Here is a 26,640-nt window from a genome sequence, read left to right as displayed (position 1 = left end):
TTCTGTCTCTCACAGCTACAATAAACCTACCATTAAAATTATGGACTGGTCATTTCTTCGTCAGAGGGCAAACGGGCAAATTTAGCAGGGGATCAAATACTTTTTTCCCTCACTGTAGTAGGACCACTCTGTGGCATAGTTTATTATTAGTTCCTGGAAAGAGAGGAAGGAGCTAAATACACTGTATTACAAGGCGTAATGATAAGCGCACTGGACTCGATGCACTGATGTGAATGCAGAATGGTGGCATAGCAGGAGTTGGAGATGGCTTTAACATCAACTATGTGAATATGACAGATGTCCCTTTGTGTTTTTCTGCAGTGACTGATCATCTATGCGTACTGCAGAGAAAACTCACTAATGAAATATGTTTGTTCTCTGCCCTGGAACACCAACTTCAGATCTATAATTTTTTTTTCTCCATCCTTTAAAATTCAGTTGCTTACTTTAAACATGCTTTAGTAACATCACAAAAATGAGAAAGATTTAAATAGATCATAAATACTTACAGCCAAATGTCAAGACTGGAAGCTTCCATTCCATCTGCATTGTGTATTTATGATGTAAAATGTATGTTGCCGTTTCCAAGGGAACAACTGGAACCAGATAATATGGAAAATAGAGTCAAACTATTAACAGAAGTACATGTTAAACCTCTTGTAATATAGGTCAACATTATATTTACCTTTGTCTCCCTTTTCTTTTGTAATGTCCTTTTGCTTTTTAAAACCATGAATAGTTCTTATTGTTTTTGAATCTAAGAATGCAAGAGCTAAACATGCTGTAGAACATAGCAGGCAATAAATAAAAGAGAAAAAGCTCTATCAATATGAAGTCAACAAAATAGATTCACAATTATTGTTCTACATTCAAATATGTATAATTCACACTTACGATGTGTAGTTTTAATTAGGTAGCAAATTATACAGTTTGCAGAAGTTTGTTGAAATTTGGAAGGAACATTCCTTTTCCACACATTGAAAGCCAAACTCATGTTCAAGAGAGACCTCATGTCAAGCCATGTCCACACAGGTTATTTGCTCTAGATTTGATGTTGTTGGGAAACATTTATTTTCCTGTTTCCCCACTTGTTTTCCATTTGTGCAGCTCCTGGGATTTCCTTGGCTTTTCTCCAATCTTTCCCAAACCAGCTTTGCTTTGAAGTTTTGGAAAAGATGGTAGCAAACCCTGGATGGCTGCTATGTGGGTGGGAAAGTCTGGATTTTCCTGGCTCCACCAACAAAACAGCCATTTTCCTTGCCCCTGTTCCTGTAGTGGCCATTTCTTCTCTCTGCCACTGGGGGGCTTTTAAAAAATCAGTTAAATATTGTTATAATGTTATAACTATGCATCCGTTTTATTGAATTCCTAGCTTTCATTGAAAAAAAGTTTTCTAGCGTCTTTTGTTTTGGAAATATAATGAGAGAGGCATAGCTCCCCAATGAAAAGGGCTAGAGACTTACTTCCTTTTAAATGAGAGCCGGGAATTCAGGTCGTTTATGCCTGGGAGGTCTTGCCTTGGATTTACTACTTTCTAGATGCACGTTTCCCCCATCCAAATTCTCAAAACTCAAAAATAAGCCCCCATTTTGAGAATGTGCATGGGGAAAAAATGTGCATCTACAGAGCGGCAAATCCAAGGCAAAACCTCCCATGCATAAATGGCCTCAGAGAACCTAATACACAGAATGTTATAACATTATAGCAATACAACAATATTCAATCACTGATTTAAAAACAAAACAAAACTGAAAAGGCCCTGGTGGTGTGGAGAGGGAGAATGGTGACGGCAGGGAGACTGGGGTAGGGAAATTACTGTGAAACCTGCCGTGTGGAAACTCCATTGTTGCTGCCCTATGTTGGCAGCATCAATGGGGAAATTACACAAGTTGGCCTGCCATGTGGAAAATACCTCAGTCTATATGTTAGTTAGCACTTTATGATTTCAACTGAAAGTTCCCCCCACCCCGATCAGGGGTATTCACATGTGAAGTATAAGTGTGATTTTTTTTGTTTGCAATGCTCTTTTGCCTCGGTTGGACTTGCAGAGAGCCTGTTCTCTAGGTTTTTTTTTTTTTTTTGGCAGAAGCCAGATTTGCACAGTGCAGACTGCTCAGCTGTTGTGTCAATTGCTGTTGGAAGGAATGAACTGTGCAATGTCACTTAATGCTAGCACAGACTTTGGAGCCTCAGGGGAGGGCAGTAGAGAGTCAGTACAGGGGTAGACAGGATGCTCTCTGACCTTTCCTTTGTCCACTCCTGCTGCTGTTTTGTTAGCCAGAATGCTACTCTCAGGGGTTCCTTCCTTCTAGTCACTTCCCTTCTCTCCCTCTCTTCCTCTGTCCACCCTGAGAGCTGAACATGCTTTCTATAATCTCTCTCCATCCCAGCTTAGTTAGATAGCTAGAAGCCTTTACTCTGCCTTTCCTATCTATTATGGAGTTCTCTTACAATAACGAACTTCTATTTCTTTTCTAAGTAACAAGCAGCCAAACTATAGAATTCTGCAGTGCAGAGACTCCATTCTGCTTTCAATTGCACCCTTACTACCACCCTTTTCACAGCAGGTGTCTAGAAAGTGGACTGTCTCTCACAGTGTAAGGCCATGTGATATCTCTGCTGGGTACAGCAATGATTTCTAGAAGTTCGAACCCCTGTGGGAGTATGAGCAATGATCCATTTGCTGGCTTTTTCGATAGCCACTCTGATGCTATACTAGTGCTTCCCTGAGAGCATTCAGCTGCATCCCTGCTGCAGTTTTGGAGGATATGTAAAGCTGATCTTTTAAGAAGGGACTTTGGCTCATCTAGGATGAGGCTTTTTAACACTCTGACTTTGAAAGTTAACTGCTTTGGACACTAGTCTAAATTTGTTATTGCTGGCTTTTAAAATGATGGTTCAATAGTGTTTTTATGTTCCTTGGTTTTATTATTGTCACCTGCCTTAATTCCCAAGCTTTATTGGTGGGTCTGGACGGATTTTCATAAAACAAATACATTTGCTGATCCCATATGTCAGTCTTGAAGCCACCTCAATTTCCTCTAAATAAAATTTAAATTGTTTAAAGACAGCAACATCCTAAGAACCAATATGTTTAGTAAGTATGCTTTTGACTGAGTTTGTGCGGAAGACCTCACCAGAGAAGGGATCAGTTTACACTTGCAGGCAGATCCCTGGTGAGTGCCTAGACCAGTGGTTCCCAACCTTTTTTTGACCAGGGACCACTAGGACTTTTTTGTTCGGTGCAGGGACCCCAAGGTTCAAAATAAAAATTCTGAGAATTTGAAAATAAACTTTAATCGTAACTGTTAGTTAAACATTAAACTTAGAATAATATTTGAATATATATTTTTTATAGTAGAGAACTTTTAATTGAAAATATTAATTTATTATGGGTTTATAACTTTGTTTCATGGACCTTAGTTTAGTTCTCGTGGACCCCTGGGGGGTCTAGACCCTGAGACCCTGGAGAGTAGACAATAATGACTTGAATGCACCAAGAGTCTAATTCAGTATTACGCAGCTTCATGTGTTCATGTGTGACATGAAGCCACATCTTACCTTGTGCTGTATGTGTGGCCTGTGTGCTCCTGGTATCTTGAAAAAAGTTCTGCTTGTCATCATTCTGGCTGCTGGTTCTGTCTTAATGTGGAAATGCTAGTTCACTTAGATGGAGCACTGCCTAGCCATAAATTAGGCAGCTCTGCACACTCCTAAGATGTTCATGGGGTAGGAACAGGGAATACCAGCAAGTGGAACCAATCCAAACTACTAGATTTTGAGAGCAAAAAAATGAGAAGGTAAGAATGGCTCCTTGCTCCTTTTCCTGAGTAGATAGTGTCAGAGGGAATGATTTTTGCTTTCTCATAATACAGTATTTCTTTACATCTATCTAGACAATGATGATATATCTTGCTCCTAATAGGATCTGCACAGTTGAACCTGTTTAGAATTTCATTTACTGCAGAAGAAGTAAAGTTTGTGAAATAGCACCTCAGATCTTTTAGCAGGCACTGAAGCAAGTTAGAAGTTTCAGTGTGTACCATATATGGTCAGCATCAATAAGTAAAATGCTCAGAGAACACCAGGCAGCAAGCGAGACTTTTAAAAAAGATTGGCTTTGTAGCCATATGCACGAGAAGGCAAAATTAAAAGCTACGCACTCAGCCTTAAATATTAGAATTTCTCACATGACTGCATGATTTCTCAACCACTACATTGCAGTCATGCTAGCCTTTACTCCATTTGATATTACAATTGGGTTGACTATTGGCTTGCCCTGCATTGGCCCAATAATGCTTAGTAATCTAAGGCTGACATCTATGTGTGCCTGTAATAAACTGTGTTACACATACTAATTCTGGAATTGTAAGTATGTATACTTAGTACTTTTGATTCCAGGGAGATTCAGAGCCAAGCTACATGTTACGTTAGGAATCCATGACTGAATCCACTGATTTAGTTTAGCCTTTAAAATATTCAGCCTTTAAAAGCAGTTGCGGAGGAGGGGCAAAATTGGATTTGGGGCTGCAACATGAGGGAAGTGGAGTTTGCACTACTCCCAGAGGCGTTCCCCTAATGGAAACTGCCTCCCCCAATGGCGATTAACCTTGGAAGTGAACGAATACCTGTGGAAGGTGAAGTTTCAATAGGAGAAACTGGACAGGGAAAAAGAGTTCGGCCTCTTCCCCTGATACTATGTCTCCCAACCAAATAATACTTCCCACCGTTGCAACTACTTTAAAGGTTAAACAGCATATTGGACGATCCAGTTGCAGATCCAGAATGTAATGAATAGTTTGCCCCTCACTTCCAAGAAATATCTGAAGTTAACAATATAGCTTCCCTTGGTCTATCCTGCCCCTGTGAGTGACCAGCTCACCACATTAACCAGGTGTGTGATCATAGCGGAGATCACTGGCAAAGTGATCTTAAACTTGTTTGCAGTCACCTCTTCTTGGTAATCATCTCTCTACATCTTAGAGGCTGTTTTACAGTTTAAAGTTCATTTGAAGATAAACTTTCTTAATGCTAAACTGAGCCTGTTTATCCCCAGATGCCCTTTAAACTGGCAAACAGTCTGTGCTTCATCCTGAGCATGAGGATAATCTAACACTATATTTTATCACGGGCAATTAAACAACCTGTTACTTGATGCTTAATGAATTTATCATGGCCTTTGTCCAAGCAATCAATTCTGTGTGGATTTCATACTGAAGAATTGGAAGATGCAGAAAGAAAACAATTGTTTCCATCTTGTGACACACGAGGCACTCTGAATTTCTCAGGAATAGGTCCCTAATGTGTGCTGGAAAGACTGTACGTTGCCACATCAGTATCTCTATTGCATTCTTTTCTCAGGCATTTAAAGCAATGAATATTCCTCAAATTAGAAGTCCATCTTTGCCACCACCTGAAGAGATGCCCAAAGCTTACCATGCCAAGATAGCTCTTATTGGAGCTGGGCCCGCAAGTATCAGCTGTGCTACCTTCTTGGCACGATTAGGCTACTCGGACATCACCATCTTCGAAAAGGAATCCTATGTTGGTGGTTTAAGGTAAATACCGTGTTCTTATTTTTGAGATAAGGTATTTCAAGATACTGCTTTTTTTCTCAATAGCCAACTAACCATGCTTAGGCAGATATGTGGATTCTTGCAAAAATAATCACTCTGTTTTTTAAGTAGTGGGATGGATTCAGACTATTGTGAGTGGAGCTTCTCTGATGGAAGGGCTCTTGGCCCTCTTACCCCCTTTTTTCCTGCAGTCCCCAGTGCCCCACAACAAGGTGATCTTGAGAGTCAAGTGAAACTTTGGAAATGGCATGGGACGTGTTGTGGAGGGCTGTAGGGACAAGGGGGAAAACTGCAGGAAATGCTTGCTACTCTTGACTGAATTCCTGCTCCATTTGTAAACGAATGGAGAGTGATTTCTTCCGATGCCCCCTTCGTACTGTACCACCCCATTTGCTACATTCAGTGCCATTCTCAAGGCTTCCTTCACTCCCAGGAGCAGCTTTTGGAGGTGCAGGAGGCTGCAGAATGCAGGGAAAGCAGCAAACACATTTCCTGTGAACTCTGTTTATGGTAGAGTGGGCTGTTGGGTCCAAAGCATGCTAAATCAAATCCATGAACTTTAACATTTAATCTGGACACTGAAAGAAACTCTGGCAGCATGGTAGGGAGCAAAGTTACACCTTCTAAGTCAATTGAAGTCAATGGGCTTAGAAGGTTTCAACTTTGCCTAGGATGGCAGGATGGTGCTGTGATTCATGCATTCTAGGAATATGAGTATGTAAGAAAACTGCCCAAATCAGATACCTACTAGAGGGGAATGTATGGAGTGGATTGAATTTTTATGTTCTAAGTTTTTTACCCACTAATTGCAATAGTAAAGCTATGTAATTCCAAACTTATTTTATTAGGAAAAGAGATACATAACTGAGTAGCATCACAGCTTGCATACACTGTTAACTATTTTCAAGTTAGCAGATTTAAAGCAGATCAAAGAGTTTTCACCCTACATTGTGCTTTAAAAGAAGGAAATTAATGGGGGAAGGAGGAACAGCAAGCTGTAGAGGGAAAGAAGTGAGGTAATACAAGAATTGCTGAAACCAAGAGCAGTGAGGGGGAGAATTTAGTGTTTTGTTTTCCATTATGAAATAAAGAAAGGGAGGGGGAGGAGGTGTTTGTAGTCTTTATCTCAGGCTTAGTGCCAACGACATTCCAAGTGCTTCTTAGCAATAGGGTTGAAAAAGACTAGATAGGAAATATAATTTATCCAATTTCTTTTAAGGGATAGGAGTTTTTAGTAGATTTCCACTCATGTCAGACTTTGGTTACCATTCCTTTTATACTGTATAGTCAGGCTCTTTATATTCTGGAATTCTGAGTAGGTTACCCCCTTTCCATGCATGTGCAATAACATGAATTCCTGGAACATTGTTGCAATGAAAAAGCAGTTTCAGTTTAGGGATAAGTTTATTCTACCATGTACCAGATTTGTATTTTAATATTTATTTATTTACTTGCCTCATTTCTAGTCTACTGCTCTTGCTGAGTCTCAAAGCAGATTGCACAAATTTAAAAAAATGATGCAGTAAGAGTAGTATAATTTATACAACAAACCATGCAATATAGGTTATAAAGATACTGTGATAGTATTCCTTGTAAGCTTGTAAGCTTTGTTGTGTTATTTTTGTTAAGATCTTGTTATATTTTTTTCTTTACTTTTCGCTGTAGTTGCTGATGGGCATAGCTGGTATGTAATCACTAGCTTAGTTGAGTCCTTCCATGTTTAAAGATGTTCTTAGTGCTTTCTGTTTACAGACTCAAATGCAATCTCAAGTTTGCCTTGCATTTCCCCCCTCTAACGTTTATTATTCCAGGGTGTTCGCTCTTTTGTCAAACAGCTGGGAACTGTTTCATGAGCTCTGTTTTATTTGTTCTCTCTAGTACATCTGAAATCCCCCAGTTTCGGCTGCCATATGATGTAGTGCATTTTGAAACCAAGCTTATGAAAGACCTTGGAGTGAAGGTAATGAAAAATATAAAGTGCCTTGGTATAGCTAAGAGGGGGGGGGGGAAGGAGCCAGAGCTCAGCCCAAGATTAACAGCAAAATGTCATGCACATTAGTAAAGAACAATTAAAAGCTATACCAGGCAGAGGCAGAAAGATGCTTCCTCTTGCTCAAGGCATTTGTCTGTCTGCTGTCTGAATGCCACTAGTTTGGAAAAGGGCAATCAATAGTTCTCATCTGGCTTGCCTGCATGTGATTAATTGTCTCTAAGAAACAAATACCTAAATTGCTTTAGGGGTTCTGTGAAGCTATTGGAAGGATTTGATTTCTTTAATCATGTTGTGTGTTGCTGTTGTTGTTTTTTTAAAATGCAACTTAGATATCTCTTAAAACATTCATCTGCAGTTCTTTTCCCTGCCTTGGATTTCTTATAACTTGTGCAATAAAGTCTAATGTGGAAGATTTTCCACCATTAAATCAGGCAAGCATTAACGAGTCCCCTCTTTTTAATAAGCTACAGCGATTGATAAACTTGCTTGGAAAGCAACAGTTTTGTGTGTTCTTTGATCGATTGCTTCCTCCCCATTTTTAATAGTCATAATAGTCTGTTTTTATCCAGATATGTTAAATCAAATTTGCATAGAATTTATTCCAAGATAATCAAACTAATAGACAGGAAAGTAGATGTTGATATGATTTTTAAATCAATTAAATAAAGATATAATTTTTCCAGTTCCTATAAACTTCCTGTGATATAAGCCATGCCCCCGTATACCTACAGCATGAGGAAGGAAAAATCCGTTTCATTTCTTTGTAACATCACTTCCACTTAGAGGTGTTGTTCTCCCATAATAACAATAAGTTATTTCAAATGAAATATGCAATATTGTCTTGAGCACAGAAAGTTATTCTTGATGTAAAAAAAGTTGTAGGATTAGGCCTAAAAATGTTAAATCTTTGTTTTTCAGTATGTATACACACAAACATATAATCCATAGCATTGCATGATATAGTAGAATGATTTATAATTCATGCCAGTGGATATCCTGTTTGAGGGGGTTTGCAACTGTGGTTTATTATATCACTTCATAATGATAAGTTACTGTCCCTAGTAAATAGGAGCTGGAGAGAAGGTAAACATGTGAAACAAAACACCCCACCTTCTTGCATTACAGACATGCATTTATTCTAGTTCCCAAATTCTACTTCACTATAGATATGACCCTCTAATTCTTTGCTGGGAGCACCTCAAGACATGACTGTAAACAGTTAAAGAGTGATACTGACTCAGGTAGAATGAATTGTCTGAACATAAGAAAAAAGCGGCCGAAGAACTCTACTTGGCTGCCTTTGCGGCTACAGGGGCAACACCAACCCGGAAATGAAGGCTGGGCAGCTGGGAGAATGCTCCCGGCTGTTTCTGGCTTGCCTGCATGCTGGCTGAGCCAGGTCAGATCTCCGCCTGGTGGCAGCCTATCACAAGCTATGCGGGGTGGGATCCCTTCAAGGGGGTGGGGAGCTGGGTGGGACACTGCCCCCCCTGGCTGCACCACCCAGCCCTCCCCATAAAAACCTCTGCCGCCCAATTCCTGGCCTTGTTTTCCGGGTGCAGCAGACTCATTTCCCCTCCCTATGTTTAAGTGTTTATCTGTTATACTTATTTGTCACAGCTTGTGGGAGTTTTGGCATTGGGCCAGATCCATGGGGGGTGCCTCTATGCCTGTCTCCTTTATTTGGGGACCCCCATAAGGGGTCTTGAGAGTCGAGTCCTATGGCAGATGCCCAGCTCAGGGGATGTCACCTGGCTCCACTCCTAGGTGGCGAGGGTACCACTCAGAAGTCTGTGTCCAGGTGGAACAACTGACTTGCCACTTCAATCCAGAATTGTTCAGAATTTGTAAGCATCCCTGTCAGTCTCAAAATTGTCAGTGGGCATTTGCAAATGTTCAGAATGGTTGCAAAATATGCGCAGGCACGTGAACACACATACAAATAGATGAGACAAGAGTGGAAGGAGGGGGAGGCCAGGAGGAAGGGAGACCCAGAAAGTCACTCTTCCTGCCCATTAGTTGGCTGAGCATCTACTACCACCAGCACTAGTTGGCACAAAGTGGGGAGGGTAATGATAAGAAGGAAAGGTCTTATAATGACATTTCTGAATTATTCCAGGTCTGTAATTGCCACTAGCAAATAACCTGGATTTCTCTGAGCCAAACTGGGTGGGAGGGGGAGGAGTGTGACATCCTGTCCTGGGTCAAGATAAGGTCATTAAGCTACTTCTAGTCTGATCAGCTAAGTGGCATTACATTTTCTTAGATATCTAATGGAAAGGCTGGCATAACCCTCCTTCCCATAATACTATAAGCTTAACAGTGACTGATAAAGTTATGATGAGCTTTATAATATTACCCTTTCAGATAATTTGTGGAACAAGACTTTCAACACAGGGATTGACGCTCCGTGCCTTGAAGGAAGATGGTTACAAAGTGGTCTTTATTGGAATTGGTAGGAATTCATCATTCTTCTCGGTACTTGGGTTTACTGAAAGTATTGTATGTATGATTAATGCTGCAATAAACTGGCTGTGTTTCTGTGTCTCTGCAAGAGACCTTTGAACGCTTCCAGTGTGCAAGTGATACTGTTAGAGTATAAAGGGTTTTCACCACCCTCCGACTAGTTTTAATGTGACCTTATCTGGAAATGACTACTTTTCCCAATATATAATTATACCTATTACAGATGTGAAATTTTCGTTGAGGCTGTGGAACTATGAATGATGTTGGCCACTGAAATGGCTGCTGTATTACATTAAGAACAGAGTTAGTAAAACCCAAATCAATATGTTCTAGTACAATTATCACATTTCTAAGGAGCACTTTATTTAATAGATGGCATAATTTAGTCAAGATCTCAATACGATCATTAAATCACAAAAATTCTTTACTTATGCTAAATTTATGTTAGCAGATTACTGGATCATTAACTTTTTTTAAATGGACAGGGTTTTTTTACCCCTTCCCAAATGTTTACTATAATAAAATGGATTGTTTTGATGTACATATTCATTTACAATCTTAATTTGAACTCCTATAGAACGTTAATTATTATTTTGTGATCTGCTTGTATACATTTTAAGAGCATGTTGTTCTGGATAACTCTAGTCAGGCCTGATTCAGATATAGGTGTGCACTTTAAAAGCCTTACAGCCCATTCCTGAGGCCGCAGGCAGGCTGTGGCAGCCGGCTGAGGTGCAGCAACGGCGCAGCCGGGAGGCCTTCTAAGGGGTTTCGCGGCAGTGTGTGCCACCAAGAAAAAGGCAAAAGTTTAAAAAGAAGCGAGAGGCCGAGGAGTGGCATGGCAGCACAGGAATGCCGCGGTGTAGCCTGAGGCCAGCCAGGCCCAGCCAAGTCCGCAGGGCAACTTCCGTGGGAGGGATTTCGCTGGGAGGAGGTGGGCCACGGAATGGGGATGGGAGGGGCAGGCCACGAGATGGGAGGCTGCCTCAGGGGAGGAGTGCATGGGGAAGGGCGGGGGCCGCGAGAGAGGCAGGGAGAGCAGGGTGGGAGCACGAGGCGGGGGAGCTCCCGGAGGGACCGGGAGAATGGCTAAAGCACACATCAGATGGCTCTAAGACTACTGCCGAGTAGTCGACAGCGCTACCCTCGTGGGTCCCCACAACCCTCCCAGTTGCCCCCAAGCACCACTCTTTCCCTTGACAAAAGCTCCAGGGTGGCCCGGGGACTGCCAGTGAGACCCCCCTGACCGAAAGAAGGGCTGGGGAGGCAACTCTTGGCCGCGAGATCCAGGGGATCGGCCCCGTCTGCAGCAGGACGGGGGCCGGGGGTGGCTAGCAGGAATGGGCCCACCCTTTCTTGATGGGCGGCTGCATGCGCTGTCTACACCATAGAAAGGTTAGCCCCCTGAAGGGGGGGAGTGGAAAGGGGAGTGGAAGGGGGGATACCCGGCTAACCGCAAGAGCGGACGGAATTCAGCCAGACTAGCTGAATCCTTCCAGCCACCGAGACAAGTCACGGGAACAGCTCATCTCCACAGATGGCTGTTCCTATGGCCATCAAGGCCCCAGGGATCCCAGCAGCAAATGTGTGGACGACAACCTGGCTTGGAAGGCTGCCAGATCGCATGAGGCTGGGATGAGCGGCGGCGGTTCGACCTGTGTGGGAACGGCACACCAACATGTCATGGTGGACCAAGTCCCAGGGGAATTGGGGGTCCTCAGCACAGGGGTGCAGCCAGGGGCCATCTCAGTGCTGGCGGCGGTAGCACCAGGAAGCAAAGGCTGGCCACGAGCGAGCAGAAAAGGATGGCGAGGACTCCATGCAAATGTCCACAGAGATGTCTGGGAGCTGCCATTGCAGCAACGCCAGGCCATGCCCTCTCTGCCTCCCTTCTGCCTCCGCAGCCACCGTGGGAGCTGGCCAGCTGCTGAATCTCAGCCTCCCAAGAGTATAGCCACCAAGTGCTGGCCACCGTGCAGACGGTACAAGAAGGGACCCTTACATGGGCGGCAACATCCCTCCTCGTGGTCTGGGAGTGCCATGTGTGGCCTGGGTGCCCCTACCTGGCCCCCGCCTCCGCCACCAAGGTATGAGTCCGGAGGCAGCGCCTTCGGCCAGGTCATCTTGTGTGGGAGGCACCTGGCCCTGGGGAGGTTGAGAACATACAGGAGGGGGAGGGTGAAGACAGAGGAGGACAGAGGTCACCCGGCCATGGTGCTGGGTGGGCTTATCAAGTGCCGATGGCCACAGCCCCTTCATGCTGTCCTCTCAGATGACAGCAGGCAGGGCTGTCAGAAGGCCGGGGGCAGCGGATGCCAGGGGGTGGCCGGGCTGTGTGAGCCACGGGATGGAGAGGGGGGAAGTGGCAATGAACTGGAAGAGGGTGGCTGTGAGCTCTGTCTTTGAACCAAGGGAGAGATGGAACCCCTGAAGAGGGGGGTGGATCTGCCGCTGTCCGAGCTTGGAGGTGCCTCGCAAGAGTGCATGCACCTCCACTGGTTTGGGCTAGGGCAGTGATGGCGAACCTTTTAGAGACTGAGTGCCCAAACTACAGCCCAAAACCCACTTATTTATCGCAAAGTGCCAACACGGCAATTTAACCTGAATACTGAGGTTTTAGTTTAGAAAAAACAACTCATACATTAACATCTTTTGTCTTAAAAGAAAAACACAATAACTTTTCCTCCAGAAATTTGTCCAATCCCCTCTTAAAAGCATCTAGGCTAGATGCCATCACCACATCCTGTGGCAAGGAGTTCCACAGGTTAATTACATGCCGTGGGTGTTACCCTTTTAGTAGGGGATTTAACTGAAAGGTGGGAGGCGCCACAAAGCCCGCGCTGTGGCCCGAGTGCTCTGCTCCCCTCCAGCTATGCCACGCTGTGAACTATGCTCCCATCCAACCTAGCTCCTCTTCAACCCCACCACTGGAATAACATTTGCCACAGACTCAACAGGCTGCCATCCGCACCGCACCCTCATGCCACATGTGAGCTGCCCGGCATGTGAGCTGCTGTGCCACATGTGACAGGGGAGGGAGGAAGTGCTCCCATTGGGCTGCTGGGCAGAGGGGCGGGTGATGTGAGAAATGCTCTCAGGCGCGCTTGGGAAGGGGAGCAGCCTGGCCCTGCGTCCCTCTGGCTTTCTAGTAACGAACTCAGGTGAACTCTGTACTGGGGCAATGGCGTGTGTGCCCACAGAGGGGGCTCTGAGTGCCCCCTCTGGCACGCTTGCCATAGGTTCGCCACCACTGGGCTAGGGACATTGGACAGTTCCTTCGGCCCCTTGTGTATGCGGGTCGGCTTGTAAAAGTCTCCCGCCAACAGGGCGAGACACGGGAATGACACATCTGTACAGATGGCTGTTCCCATGGCCATGCTAGGCCCCACGCAGCGCAAGCTGCTTTGGCATGGGATGTCCAAGCTCGGAAGACAGCCAGACCCTAGGAGGCTCATTGAATAGCAAGCCAGCATCGGAGTCCCCCTGCCCACGGGTGCCGCTTGCACCGGGAGTCGTTCCCTGCCTGACGCCCCCCCAAAGGACGGCAGTGGCTCCATCCAAATTCCCACAGGGATGACCAGGAGCTGCCAGCAAAATGACGCCAGACCTTGCCCTCTCCACCTCTCCTTCTGCAATGCGGCCACTGTGGGAACTGGCCAGCCTCTGAAGTGCACTCTCCCAGAAGAAACATTCCCAGGTGCTGTCCAGCTTCGGCAGGGCGACAATAGAGGGCATTGGGTGGCTAGGGCCAGAGTCTGGGCCCGGGTGCAAGTGAACAGATTGACGGGGCGGGCTCCACCCCACGCCAGCTCCACTGCCACCAAGACACGGCTCCGGACACCCTGGTGTCAGGGCAGCCCCTGTCTGTGGAGGTCGCATCCCCTTGGGGTGGTCGGAGCCCAAACAGGTAGGGGATGAGGAAGGTGGAGGAGTTTCCAGACTCCATGTCCTCAGGGGCAGCAGCCTGCTCTGGAGGCCGAGGACTGAAACCCGCCCAGAGAATGACTGGCAGTCCGTGCCTCATTGGGAAGGCGCCAGCCACGCATCCCTTCACTGGTTGCTTGGCTGGGGTTGCAGATGGGAGAAATAGCCTCCAGTCCCTGTCACTGGAAGGATGGGGAAGGCAGCGGGCAGAGCAGATGGCGACGGAGAGAAATCTGGCAGTGCCATCCCCAAGAGCAAGAGCTGCTATTGTATTTATTTGAAGAAGACCATTTAGCCCTGGCTAGCCTGATCGCATCAGTTCTTGGAAGCTAAACAGGGTTGGCTCTGGTCAGTATTTGGATGGGAGATCGCCAAGGAAGTTCAGGGTTGCTACACAGAGGTAGAGAGTGGCAAACCACCTCATAATGTTTCTTGCCTTGAAAACCCTATGGGGTTCCATAAGTCAACTGCAACTTGATGGCAAAAAGAGAAGAAGAAAAAAGCCCGTTCAGACAGTTCCTGCCTTACTTCACAAAGGCTTCTTTCAACTTATTTCCCAGTCACTTCTGTTGCTCAGAGGTAGGTGCCCAGCATGCATTCACACAATATTACTATCACATTTTCAATCAAGAGAAAGTCAGTAATTAAAGTGTCCCCCGGAAGAAGTCCCTGATGAGGAATGCATTTAGATATGCCCGGGTACCCTTGCCTTCCTTAAATTCTCACTGCCTACATTGTTTTGGAGCCACTTCTCCATGGTGCTTCATTAGGTACTTCTTTTCATTTGTGGCGCCCTGGCATACCTGAATGTATTCCTGATCAGTTCCTTATTTATGGAGACTAGAAGGCTTTAATTACTGCATTGCTTTTGGCTGCAAAGGGTGCTCATTAATTTGCTTTTCATGATAGTAATATCATAATTGCATGACTGAGATACTTTAAAAAAAATTGATCATATTTGCAGCAGAAAAAAGAAGTAATTAAAGTCTAATTCTTCCCCATCCCAAATAATGGGTTTATTTATTTATTAGAATACTTACACATAGCCTTTCTATTGAAAAATAAATACTCAAGGCAGCTCAACAGTATTAAATACATACAAACAATGTGGCAAATGGGTTACAGATACTAGAGGATGATCTTTAGCTCCAATTAACTGTGCAATCCTAAGCAGAGGATTCAGTAGATTTAAGACTGCACTGGGAGTATGCCAGTGTCTGGTTGGGCTTGTCCACCCCTGCTTAAAGGACATATTTAGCTTTATTCACTAAGCTGTGCCATCAAATGACTTTCAGAGTAGATGCAGTTGTCTTTCTAGCAACATACTTTGGATTGCAATCTTATTATACTGCAAACATCTTGCCAGGCATTGGAAATGATGCCCTTACAAGTAAAATGAGTGCTTATCTGTGAAAGAATGTGAATGTGCAACCAAATCTCTCCCTAGCATACTCTAGGCAGATTGAGAATGCACAGCCAAGAGTGGTATGAGACTTAATGCTCTTTATTGATCTAGACGTTGCCTAAGTGAACGTAATAAGAAACAAGTTGCCCAACTGTTTCCCTCCCTATTATTGATTACAAGAGTGGCAATTCTTTGTACAGCAACAACTGTTGTTCTCCATCTGGGTATTCGGAGTAATAAGCTTTGCAGGTTCGTTCTCTCATGTGAAAATACTTTGTGATTTATATAATCCTAAATCCTCATTGTTTGAGGCCTTCCATGCGTAGGAATTTCCATGGGGTCATATTTCTTGATAATTGTACATGAGGCAATGTGCCAGGTTACCACCCCTCTTGATTTAATCCATCTGACAAACCATGTACCCTTCATTCTTCTTCTCACCCTTGGCTCAGGGGGAAAAAATCCCAGAAGTTAGTGGGGAATACATAAAGAGCTTTTTTGTGGGGGAAGGAGGGTTTGCTTAAACTGAGAGCTAAGCAAAACTACTGGCAATGTCTTCAAGTGTTTTGGGATAACCCAGCTAGGTACAGTTGGGACTTTGGAAGGTGTAAGGAGAAAGAAAAATGACTCCGTTAGATTAGCTATCCTGGATCAGAGCAACAGTCCCTCTTGTCTAGCATTCTGTTTCACACAGTGGGCAACCAGATATCCTCAGAAGTCCTAGATGCAGGGCACAAAGACCAAATCCCCTGTTGTGGCACCTATCACCACTGGTGTTCAGAGGGTTACTGGCAATAGTTAACCAAAAATGATGGCTGAAATCTTGTGAGAAGGAGTCTCATGAGAATTCAAGACCTGGTATGCACGGCTCACCATGGTGCTTTTAAAGAGGCTTGAAAGAGATATGAAGGAGAATAGGAGATTGCCACCCTCCCTGCTACCTTACATTGCTGCATCATGTTACCCTCGTTGATACAGCTGGGCCCTGCCAGCTGGGCTTTTGTTATGATGTGTGGCCTCCAAAAGATGTATGACTGCAGTCTTACACACAGGTGTTTTAATCCCATTTAAATTATAGGGATCAACAGCCAAACTCTGTGGACTGTTGCAGCCAACCTTGTTTAATGAGCTCCTGTATGCAAGGGTGAGCTTCCTTACTGGTTTCATGTGTGGCATGGAATGGATTTTGAGCATTTTCCTTTCTTCTGCTGCTAGATTGTGTTGATTTATACAGAACATTAAGTGAGTGGATGCCTTACTTAAAGATAAGGAGGAAGTCAAATTCAATTTATTTTCCACTTTAGTCAGTCACACTGGACTCCCCTTTTCAATGCCATTCTTATTACCGTAATCTTTTGCATCTTGTGGTTTTGTGGGTGAGATCTGGAAAAGTATATTTTTTCCTGACCTGAAATGGGCCAGTTGGTGTATGAGTAATTGTACTTTTCCTGCAGTAAGTTTGGAATCTGAGTTGGGGATATGTAAAATGCAGTTGTCGGGTTTCCAGATGTTGGTAAATGAAGGAAGGATCCTGTTGAGTAGGGCTGTTGAAAAAAAAATTGGTATAGTTCGGCTTCGGCAAAATTCGGCCCGTTTTTATTCGGGCCGTGCCGAAGTCCGAACTCCCCCGCTTCGGATCCCTGGAAATTCGGGGGGATCCGGAGTTCGGGGGAAAATTCGCCCCCCCGCGCACCTTCAGGGGGATTCCCTGAAGGCGCGCAGGGGGCCCTTTAAACAGATCTGCGCCTCCCAGCTGGGAGGGGCTTGCCAGCCCCCCACCAGCCCTGCCGGGAGTCCGGCAGGGCTGGGGGGGGGGCTTTAAATAGATCTGTGCCTCCCAGCCGGGAGGCACAGATCTGTTCAAAGGGCCTGCCGCTCGCCTCCAGGGAAGCTCTCTGGAGGCGCGCGGGGCGGGGAAACAGATCTGCGCCTTCCAGCTGGAAGGCGCAGATCTGTTTAAAGGGGCCGAATTTGCCGAATTTATTCGGGAACACCCCGAACTCGGCGAATTCGGCTCCCCGGTTTCCCCCCCTTTTTGAGTTCGGTTCGGACCGAACCGAATCAGCAGCCGTACTGTTGAGATCCTGTAAGCCACATACTGGACTTATGGAATTGAATTATATATTCCCGTTATAGGTTCCACACTGTCCCCCTCCCTAGTCCCCTCTTCTAAAATTACCTCTTCGCTGGGAGAGACAGCTACATTCTGGGACTCTGGCATTCATAAAGATGGGACTATAATGTAAGGGATGGATTTTCATGTGTGAGTGTCAGTAGAGAATGATCTGTTGTGGAGTTGGGGACTGCTGTCTGCTCCCAAGGTGGGGTTTTTTTTTTGAATGATGTATAATATCTAAAGTGCTTTACGTGCAAACCAGTGAGAAATCCAGCAAATGGTGGGGACTAGGGTTGTCAGCCTTCAGGTGGTGGCTGGAGATCTTCTGCTGTTACAACTGACCTCCAGGTGACAGGGGTCAGTTTACCTGGAGAAAATTGACACTTTGGAAGGTGAACACTATAGTATTATAACCCATCTAAGTCCCTCCCCTCCCCAAACCCCGCCCTGAAGCGGGTTGTGCTGTTCAGATGATAGGCTCTTAGAATGTATCAGAAGTTATCTTATTCAGCCGGTCATCGAGTAAGCAGGACTCAACAACTTTACCTACTTTTAAAAAGCAAGTCTTTTTATTGATATACTTCTAGTAAAATATGTGTAAATTCAGATAATCAAGTCTTTTAACCCTTCTATTAAAACTCTTGTCAAAGTACAATGTATGTATTTACAATGTATGAAGTAAAAGCAAGTCTTACATACTATTCAGTTTCAAAATCCAACTTCTAAAATATAACAGTCAAATTATTCTGATTCAGTTCAAAGTATCTCATTCATAAAGTCTAGAGCAATGTATTTAAGCCATCCATACCAGTCAGCCTTTTCTTGAGAGCCTTTGGAAGGTTCTGATTTTCTGGGCTTACTTTAGCTGTGTTTATACTGTTTCAGTCTCATTAAGAGTGTTAATATTACCATCAGGAGGGATATCTTTATCCCCACTTTCAGATAACATGAGCAGTGCAATAATGTCTTAGTTGCAGCTGTTCAGATTATTAGCTTCTCCCCATGACCAAATATGGGCTTCCTTTCCTTTCAGTCTATTTTGCTTAAAGTATAAACAATCATTTCTGAGCCCCATGATCACGCCATATACTCAATTTTCATACCATTCTCATTGTCAGTACAATATGAGTTAAATGATACTATTTAGAAATCTATAATACAATATATAACTATATAAATCATAAAACACAATTATTGCTTACATTGTAACATGTAACCATCTGGTCAGTGGGGAAACATAGCCTTCAGCATGATTATACAATATAGCCTTCAGAAAGATTATACAATATAGCCCTCAGAAAGATTGTACAAAGCAAGAAGCTTGCTGCACTTATAGCTTTAAATAGAATAGCAGGACTTTTCTGCTTTTGAGATATGAGCAGCTGACAGCTGGTAGCTGACTCAGAAAGGGTAATTTCAGATACACCTTTCTTGGCAGATAGTGAAGGGTGACTCTATTCTTCTCCCTTCAAGGACAAGACCAGGGTAAGATAGTTAGCTCTTGAAAGAATTCAGACCTTGAAAGAATTCAGTCAGCCGGTTCTAAGGACAGTTGCATTTTGCAAGCTGTTGCCAGGCTTTTCATTACACAAACCTCTACAGTTTGTGGTTCAGTTTTATACGTTGTGTTCAACCTCTATATGGAATTAATTCTGCACATGTACACAAAATACCATAATTATGTCAGAGACCATGACAGCCCTCCTCAGGCTCCACACCTGATTTCCCAACCAAGAGCTAGCAACCCTTGTGGGGACGTATATAGAAAAGCAGCTATGAAAATAGGTGGTGCTAAGAGGGTAGAGCAGCTCCATCTTCCCTTCTCAGTTGGCTTCCTCATCTTTATGTCTAATAGTGAAATATAGTGAAAATAGTGGCCATATCTGTGGAAATCTACATCTGTGGATTGGGGCCACAGGAAAAAAAAAGATTTTACTGCAAACTTGGAAGACCCCCAGTTTTGCAGAAAAATCAGCAACCTGGGGGGAAATATAAGGGGGGGGGGTTAAATCACTTAAAACAGAGGAGTGTTATAATAACCTCCAAACGGTAGCTGTATGAAGTATACCAGCTGTAAATCTGCTCAGGGAAGCACAAACTTTTGATGTATGTTAGGTTGAAAGTTTGTAAGATGTTTAATTCCTCTTGATTCGTTTTTTTTTTAAATTTGAAAAATAAGTTTTAGATCTGTAGATGGCAGATTCTGAGTTTCAGAATGGCATGTATAGGCATTCGCTGCTAGCTGCACATTCCTTGTGCATAACTGCTATCATTTTAATGGTCAGGTTGTTAAAGGAAAATACCACAAACTTTAGAAGCTGATCATTAAGGTATGGATATGGGGGGAGGGGCTGGATAAAATTAGGAGTGAATTTCAACCTTCCACAATGATAAAAAATATGCTACGGAGACCTGAAGAACTGAGTTAAAACTACATCACTTCTTGTATACCCAAGGAACAACCAGTTACAGCTAGCTACTGCTTTAATATAATGAATTTAGGATTATTATTCTGCCTCTTCAGAAACAGAAGGATCATTGAGGTTAAATCCATCTGCCTAGAGCCGTCTGTGTCTATATTTCATAATAATTGATAGTGGGAGGCATCAGCCTTGAAATTAATTGGGATTATTTCCTTTATTCCAAAAGGAAATTCTTATATTTTATTAGTTTAAAAGACAAAATTAGATAATTAGTAGTACAATCCTAAACTGGGCTACTTAGAATCCTCAGATTTACTTAATGGAGTTTACCCCCAGGAAGAATGTTCTTTGCATTGTACTGTAGGCCTCTCACAAATTTCTGTCACCACTGTATCTTATGATTGTTTCAACATGTCTCTGATCCTCCCCATGTATAAAATTTGTAGGAACAGCCATGCTCCAGGTTTTATCTATATGTAGGAAGAAACCAACAAGGGCAAGGAGTAGGTTTTTCTCAGGTGTGGCTGTGGCTGTAGGATGGTCTCCCCAAAGATATCCATTGGACTCAACCCTGCAATAGCTTAGAAGATCGATTTAAACATATTTAGACAGGAATATCATGGAGCTCCTGATTGGTGATCAGTTCCATTTGGTTGTTTGTATAGTTGTGCTTTTGGTTTTTGTTGTTTTAAATGCAGTGGTTTAGATCCAATAGTGTCGGTTGGTGTAGCAGCAGTTCTTTTGATGGGGTGGCTATTTTTTTGCTGCACCCACCCTGTTCCTTCAGGTCTGCTGTCCCAAAGGAGCATTATTTTAGGGAACAAAAAAGGCTGCAGAGAGACAGGGAAAGGTGGAAAAGTTGCCTTCTAGAGTAACTCTGCTTACACTGCTTGGGATCCAAGCCTATGTTCTAATGTCTGTTCTTATATTTATTTATTTTTTGGTGACTCAGTCATTTTTATGAAGAAAAAGTAGGATGTTGAATTTGATTGGATGAGGGGGCTCATGGGTTAAATTGCCCTATAACTATGGTTTACTTCTGGCTTCAGGAAACTATTTCTGCATTGATTCATTTGCCAGAGAACCACAGCACATAGCTAGAAGGTTCTGGATCATGTTCTAGTAACACTCTCTGTTCATGCAGCAATTGGCCTCATCGCCTATCTGGTCTAAAGATGGAACATATACAACCATTTTCTGTGACTGCCCATTGCTGGGGAAGCTCAGTAATGAAACACAAGCTAAAGCCTCATTGCAGGGAAGCTTGTCTACTACTACCCATCTTCTAATGGAGGAACTTTGATAAGCCCACAAGGAACCCAGTGGTCTTTGTATCACAGACTGAAAACAACTGATGTGTAATCTAAAGTGACCACTATGTAAACTTACAAGTAAAGGAGATACTTGGCCTGTGATTCATTGACTGCTGGATGCTGCTGTTCTTCAGGGGGGTGTCATTTTCAGTATTGCAGTAGATTATGTGAATATATTTTTATTAAGTGTTCGAAGAGAAATATTGTTCTTATCTTTCCATGAAACTGGCATTTGGAATTCACACATTAAAAACAAAAAAAATGCTTATGCATTCACTGTAACTGGGGCAAAAATTCACTGTGTATTATATAACGTCAAAAACTACATACAAAAATAAAGAAAATCTTGCATGTAGAACAACAGTACGGAACAGAATACAAAACAGCCATGCATGCAGAGCAGATCAAAATTTTAACAGTAACTCTTGCATGTAGAACATAAGCCTTACATGCAGGAGAAAGACAGGAATCTGGATGTGATCCTGTTTCATTTTACACTTCTTCAGTTTCTTAAATGAGTATATAAATACATGTACCATCCTGTATACAGGTCTTCAGTTGAAAGGCTTCTTAAACAATTTAAAAAAACGTAAATTCTGGAATCCTCAAAGTTCCTGTTTGCTTGCATGATCAACATGGAGGTTATCAACAGCACCAACAAGTTCCCAATGAAAGAAGACCATATCCCAACTTCACAAGTGCTGAAAATGTTTTCAGGAGTTCTACTGAAAGAAAATCGGCAACACTGGAACTTCCTTTTGCAAAAATCAAACTTTCTAAAATTTGAGGCATAGGTAGTATAAGTGAAGGCCTTTGTTATGTCTATTTGCAGTTACCATAGTTTGGCTTGACTGTTCTGTGATTTCTTAATTCATAGCATCAGAAATAGGTATTATATGAGTAGATTTAAATTCTGAATTTATGCTTGTTTGGCTCTGTTGGCTACATTGCTGGTTGTGTTTGCTTTCTCACAAAAGCCAGAGTCGTAGTGATCAAAGAAAGAAGAACCCAAAGTATTTAAACTGAAGTTTCACAATTGGCATTTGTTTTTATATATCATTGGCTGATTACCAGACTTTGAGAGCATCTGTCGGTTCTGTTTCTTCATTTATTTCTCAGCTCTATAAAGTTATAAACCGAATCAGAATGACTGTAAAGCATTAGATATTAATGATTATGTGTGTGTAAAGTACCATAAAGTCTTAGCTGACTTATGGTGACCCCAGCAAAGGGCTTTCAAGGCAAGTGAGAAGCAGAGGTGGCTTGCCGTTGCCTTCCTGTGCAGAAGTCTTCCTTGGTGGTCTCCCTTCCAAGTACCAACCCTGTTTAGCTTCCGAGTCCTGACGACATTGGGCTATAGCATGCTGCCTTCCCTCCCATTACTAAATATCCCTCCCTAGTACTAAATGTCATACATCTACCAACCAATTTCACTTAGAGATAGAATGTGTACATTTATGGATCAAGATTAATCAAGAATGAATTCACACATTTGAAAAATATCCTTCCTGTGTATTCCATTCTGGAAATATTTTGTAATATGATTATGAAATTTAGCTGACCTGCAGTAGAAGGGGTCTTTAAATTTCTCAAGATTCTAGGGGAAAAAATCCTTATGCTGAAGAATTTCTATCACATGAAAGAATTTTCAGAAAACAATACAGTATTCTAAGTTGTGTATTCTTCCCTGTGCCAGCCAAGTAGATTCACCTAACCTCAAGCCGTTATATCACAGTAACCTTGTGTGGGATGATGGAATCCTTAAATGGTTTTCCTTTTAATTTACCCTGGATGTAACTGTTTAACATAACAAAATATACTGATATATGTTTTTGCATCCCCTCTTCACCTCCAGTCCTCACTTTGGAAATATTCTGCCCAAATTCTTTTTTTTTTAATCCAAATTGATTATTTTGGTTCAGACTTGAAGAATTGAAATTTCCAAAATGTCCAGAAGAGTGGTTTATCTGCTATTTTGTATGGAATGTTTTGTCTCATATTCTCTGTTTGGGAGAGGAGACACTGTTTCTTAGCCAAGAGAATTTCCTGTGTTCTGGACTAGATAGTTGGAATGGTACTTTTCTTCTCTTGGTTGTTCTTTTAAGACATAGCCTGCATTCAAAGGACTTTGCTGTGTGGACCTGTCTTAACACATTGTGAGATGCAGTCTGGAATGTGAATCTTGCAAATTGTATCTCTTTCTACATATTTGGGATTATAGAAATGTTTAAAAATATGTAAAATCCACTCCCCTCATTGGTTGGTATGTCACAGTCCCTATCCATTGCAATCCTAAGCAGAGTTATTACACCCTTCAAGGTCAATTGAAATCAGTTGGCCTAGAAGGGTATAACTGTTTATGGCTGTACTGGTAGGTCTCTTACAATGAAGAGCTCAATTGTTCTGTAGTAATTCAAATGCTTGCCTTATATGTATGTGTGTATGTATGCTTTAGGAGCCCCGTGGCGCAGAGTGGTCAGCTGCAGTACTGCAGTCAAAAGCTCTGCTCACAACCTGAGTTCGATCCCAACGGAAGTCGGTTTCAGGTAGCCGGCTCAAGGTTGACTCAGCCTTCCATCCTTCCGAGGTCAGTAAAATGAGTACCCAGCTTGCTGGGGGTAAAGGGAAGACGACTGGGGAAGGCACTGGCAAACCACCCTGTAAACAAAGTCTGCCTAGAAAACGTCGGGATGTGACGTCTCCCCATGGGTCAGAAATGACCCGGTGCTTGCACAGGCGACCTTTACCTTTTTATGTATGCTTTAGAGTTTCACTCAAAGGCCACTGCAATTAGATGTCTAATTAAAATGTATGGGGGAAATGACACATCACAGACATTATTTTATCCATATAAGATGTTTTTCCTGTGTGGCCGGTGGGGCACTGAGGCTAAGGCAGACTGGCTTGCCTAGGGTCACCTATCATGTTCATGGCAGAGGTGAGGTTCAAACCAGAGCTTCATGATTTGTGGCTTACCAGTGAGATCCTCAGCACTGTTAGACCCTTCTAAGCCCATTGAAGTCAAAAATCTTAGAAGGGTGTAACTCTGCTTAGGCTTCCACTGTAGCTATCTTAATGATGTTGCTGCACTCACTTTATTCCTAATATGGTGGTAAAAATCCTCAAGTAACAACATAATAGCTACTTTATGTTCATGCAGCAGTTAAGATGGGTGTTGGTTCTCCAGTTGGGGGAGAATGAATTCGTCAGCACCCGAGGCAAGAACCTGGCTACAGAGATTTGCAACAACCTTGCGACGTTGGCAGCAGCGTGCCCTACCATGGTGATTTTCTGGTCAGATTTAATGGAAAAGAGGTGCTGGAGAGGCGCCCGCAATATCAAGCGGGTAGACATGGCAAGGAGGAAGGTCACCAACGCGGTTGGTAGAGCTGTGATCGGTTTTGGAGGAATGGTCATTCGCCAATGGGACATTTCCTTCCACATGTCTGCATTATATCGGAGGGACGGCATGCACCTCTCCAGTTGGGGCATGGATTTGTGGCTACAGAACGTTCGAGGGGGCCTGAGGAATTGGCTTCAGCTGTGAAAGGTGGCGGAAGCTGCAGGGGTCCGTGAGTACAGGGGTTCCCATGCAGCTTGTTGGTGGATTGGCATGGAGATGTGTCATTTTGGGGGAAGCGCCCGGGAAGTGGGGTCGCTTCCCAACTTCGGGAATCCCAGTTTGGGGTTTTGGGAGAGGCTTCCAGGACATGCCCTGGTGGAAGGGTGGGATGTCTGCCTCTTCCCAAGTGTTGGGGGATAACACCCAGTGGCGTTCGTCATGGTGTCTTCCTGGCACTGCCATCCCGGTTGCCCACAGTGGGACCGCTGTGGGCCGGTTTCACTGTGCGGCCGTTGGCGGTACGGCTGGGACACCTGACACATCGTACATGCTGCGCCACGGGGTCGCAGCTGTTGCCAATTCCAAGTTGTGGCCCATTTTATTCCAACTTCATTCCAATTCTTACAGTTAATTATTGATAAAGTTGATGTTTAATAAAACTGGGTTGTAATAAAATTGTTAACTAAGAAAGTGTCTTATATCTTTGTCAGTGCCTCCCAGTTAACCCTGGTTCAGCAATAACATAATAGCTACTTTATGTTCATGCAGCAGTTAAGATGGGTGTTTTAATGATAATATTCACATGTTTAGGGGTGCCATAAAGTTGTACAAACTGACATATTAAAAATTAACAAGTCATTGGGTCCAGATGGCATACACCTGAGATCTCTTAAGCAACTGAAATGTGAAATTGTTGATTTTCTAACAATAATAAGCAACATGCCACTAAAATAATTTTAACTACCAGAGAATAGGAAAGTAGCAAGCATAACACTATTTTTTTAAAGCTGGAATTAGAGGCATGAAATCCAGAAAATTACAGGCCAATGAGTTTGTTTCAGGTAAATTGGTAGAACCTTATTAAAGGCAGAGTTATTAAGCATACAGAGGAACAGGCCATACTGAATAAGAATCAGCACAGCTTCTGCAAAGGGAAGATTCAATTCCCAAGCATTTTGGAGAGCTTCAGTAATGTTAACAAGCAGGTGGTTAGATATGAAATGATCAATACTTGAATTCCCTCAACAAGACTTCTTGAGGGGTAAGAGTCAAGTCCTGTTGTGGGTTATTAATTGGTAAAATGACAGGAAACAGAGTAGGATAAAATGAATAGATGTCTCAGTGCACGGAAGTAAACAGTAGGGCCCCTGAAGTATCTGTGTTGGAACCATTTCTGTATAATCATCTGGAATTGGGATGAGCAATGAAGTGGCCAAGCTTCTGGATGACACCAAATTTTTCAAGATGGTGAACTTCAAAGTATATTATAAAGACCTCCAAGATGGGCAGTAGCTTCATGACAGACAAAAGAAAGAACTTTACACAACATGTAATTAACCTGTGGAACTTTCTATTATAGAATTTGGTAACAGGCACTAGCTTTAGGTGGCTTTTCGAACCAGATTAGATAAATGCATGGTCCATATAAATATATGGATAAATAAATTTATATTTTTTCCTTTCTTTTAGTTTTAATTTTAGTGTGGCATTGTTCAGAGCCAAATTGGCTGTATGAGCAGTATAATTTAAGTAAGATAAATGCATGGATAGATCCATCAGCAGCTGAAAGACTTGGTGGCTGAATATACCTTGGTGGCAGTATACCTCTGAATGCCAGTTGCAGGGGAATGGCAGCAGGAGTGAAAATTTGGACTCTATGGTTGTATTGTGAGTATTCAAGGGCAACTGGTCAGCCTCTGTAGGAAATGGGATGCTTTACTTGATAGATCATTCATCTGATTCAGATGGGGCTTTTACAGCTTATGTATGATTTTGAAGGACATGGGTCTAAGATTAATGCTGCTTGATCAAAAAATCTTACTACTAGTCATAATCCTAGGAGGATATACATGTTTGTTGGG

At 43.1% G+C, this 26,640-nt stretch overlaps 1 protein-coding gene across 1 annotated transcript in view; it reads left to right on the top strand.

Moving 5' to 3' along the window:
* The window catches only part of DPYD (dihydropyrimidine dehydrogenase), a 750,022-nt gene that overhangs the window by 248,421 nt on the left and 474,961 nt on the right, over nucleotides 1-26,640 (top strand). Inside the window, exons 6-8 of the mRNA XM_056844741.1 lie at nucleotides 5,362-5,558; nucleotides 7,455-7,536; nucleotides 9,937-10,024. Of these exons, the coding sequence (XP_056700719.1) occupies nucleotides 5,362-5,558; nucleotides 7,455-7,536; nucleotides 9,937-10,024 (367 nt within the window). The remainder of the gene's footprint in view (nucleotides 1-5,361; nucleotides 5,559-7,454; nucleotides 7,537-9,936; nucleotides 10,025-26,640) is intronic.

The sequence above is a fragment of the Euleptes europaea genome, chromosome 2, assembly GCF_029931775.1.
Source record: "Euleptes europaea isolate rEulEur1 chromosome 2, rEulEur1.hap1, whole genome shotgun sequence".
Taxonomy (NCBI): Eukaryota; Metazoa; Chordata; class Lepidosauria; order Squamata; family Sphaerodactylidae; genus Euleptes; species Euleptes europaea.
This window is presented reverse-complemented; position numbering and strand designations above follow the sequence as displayed.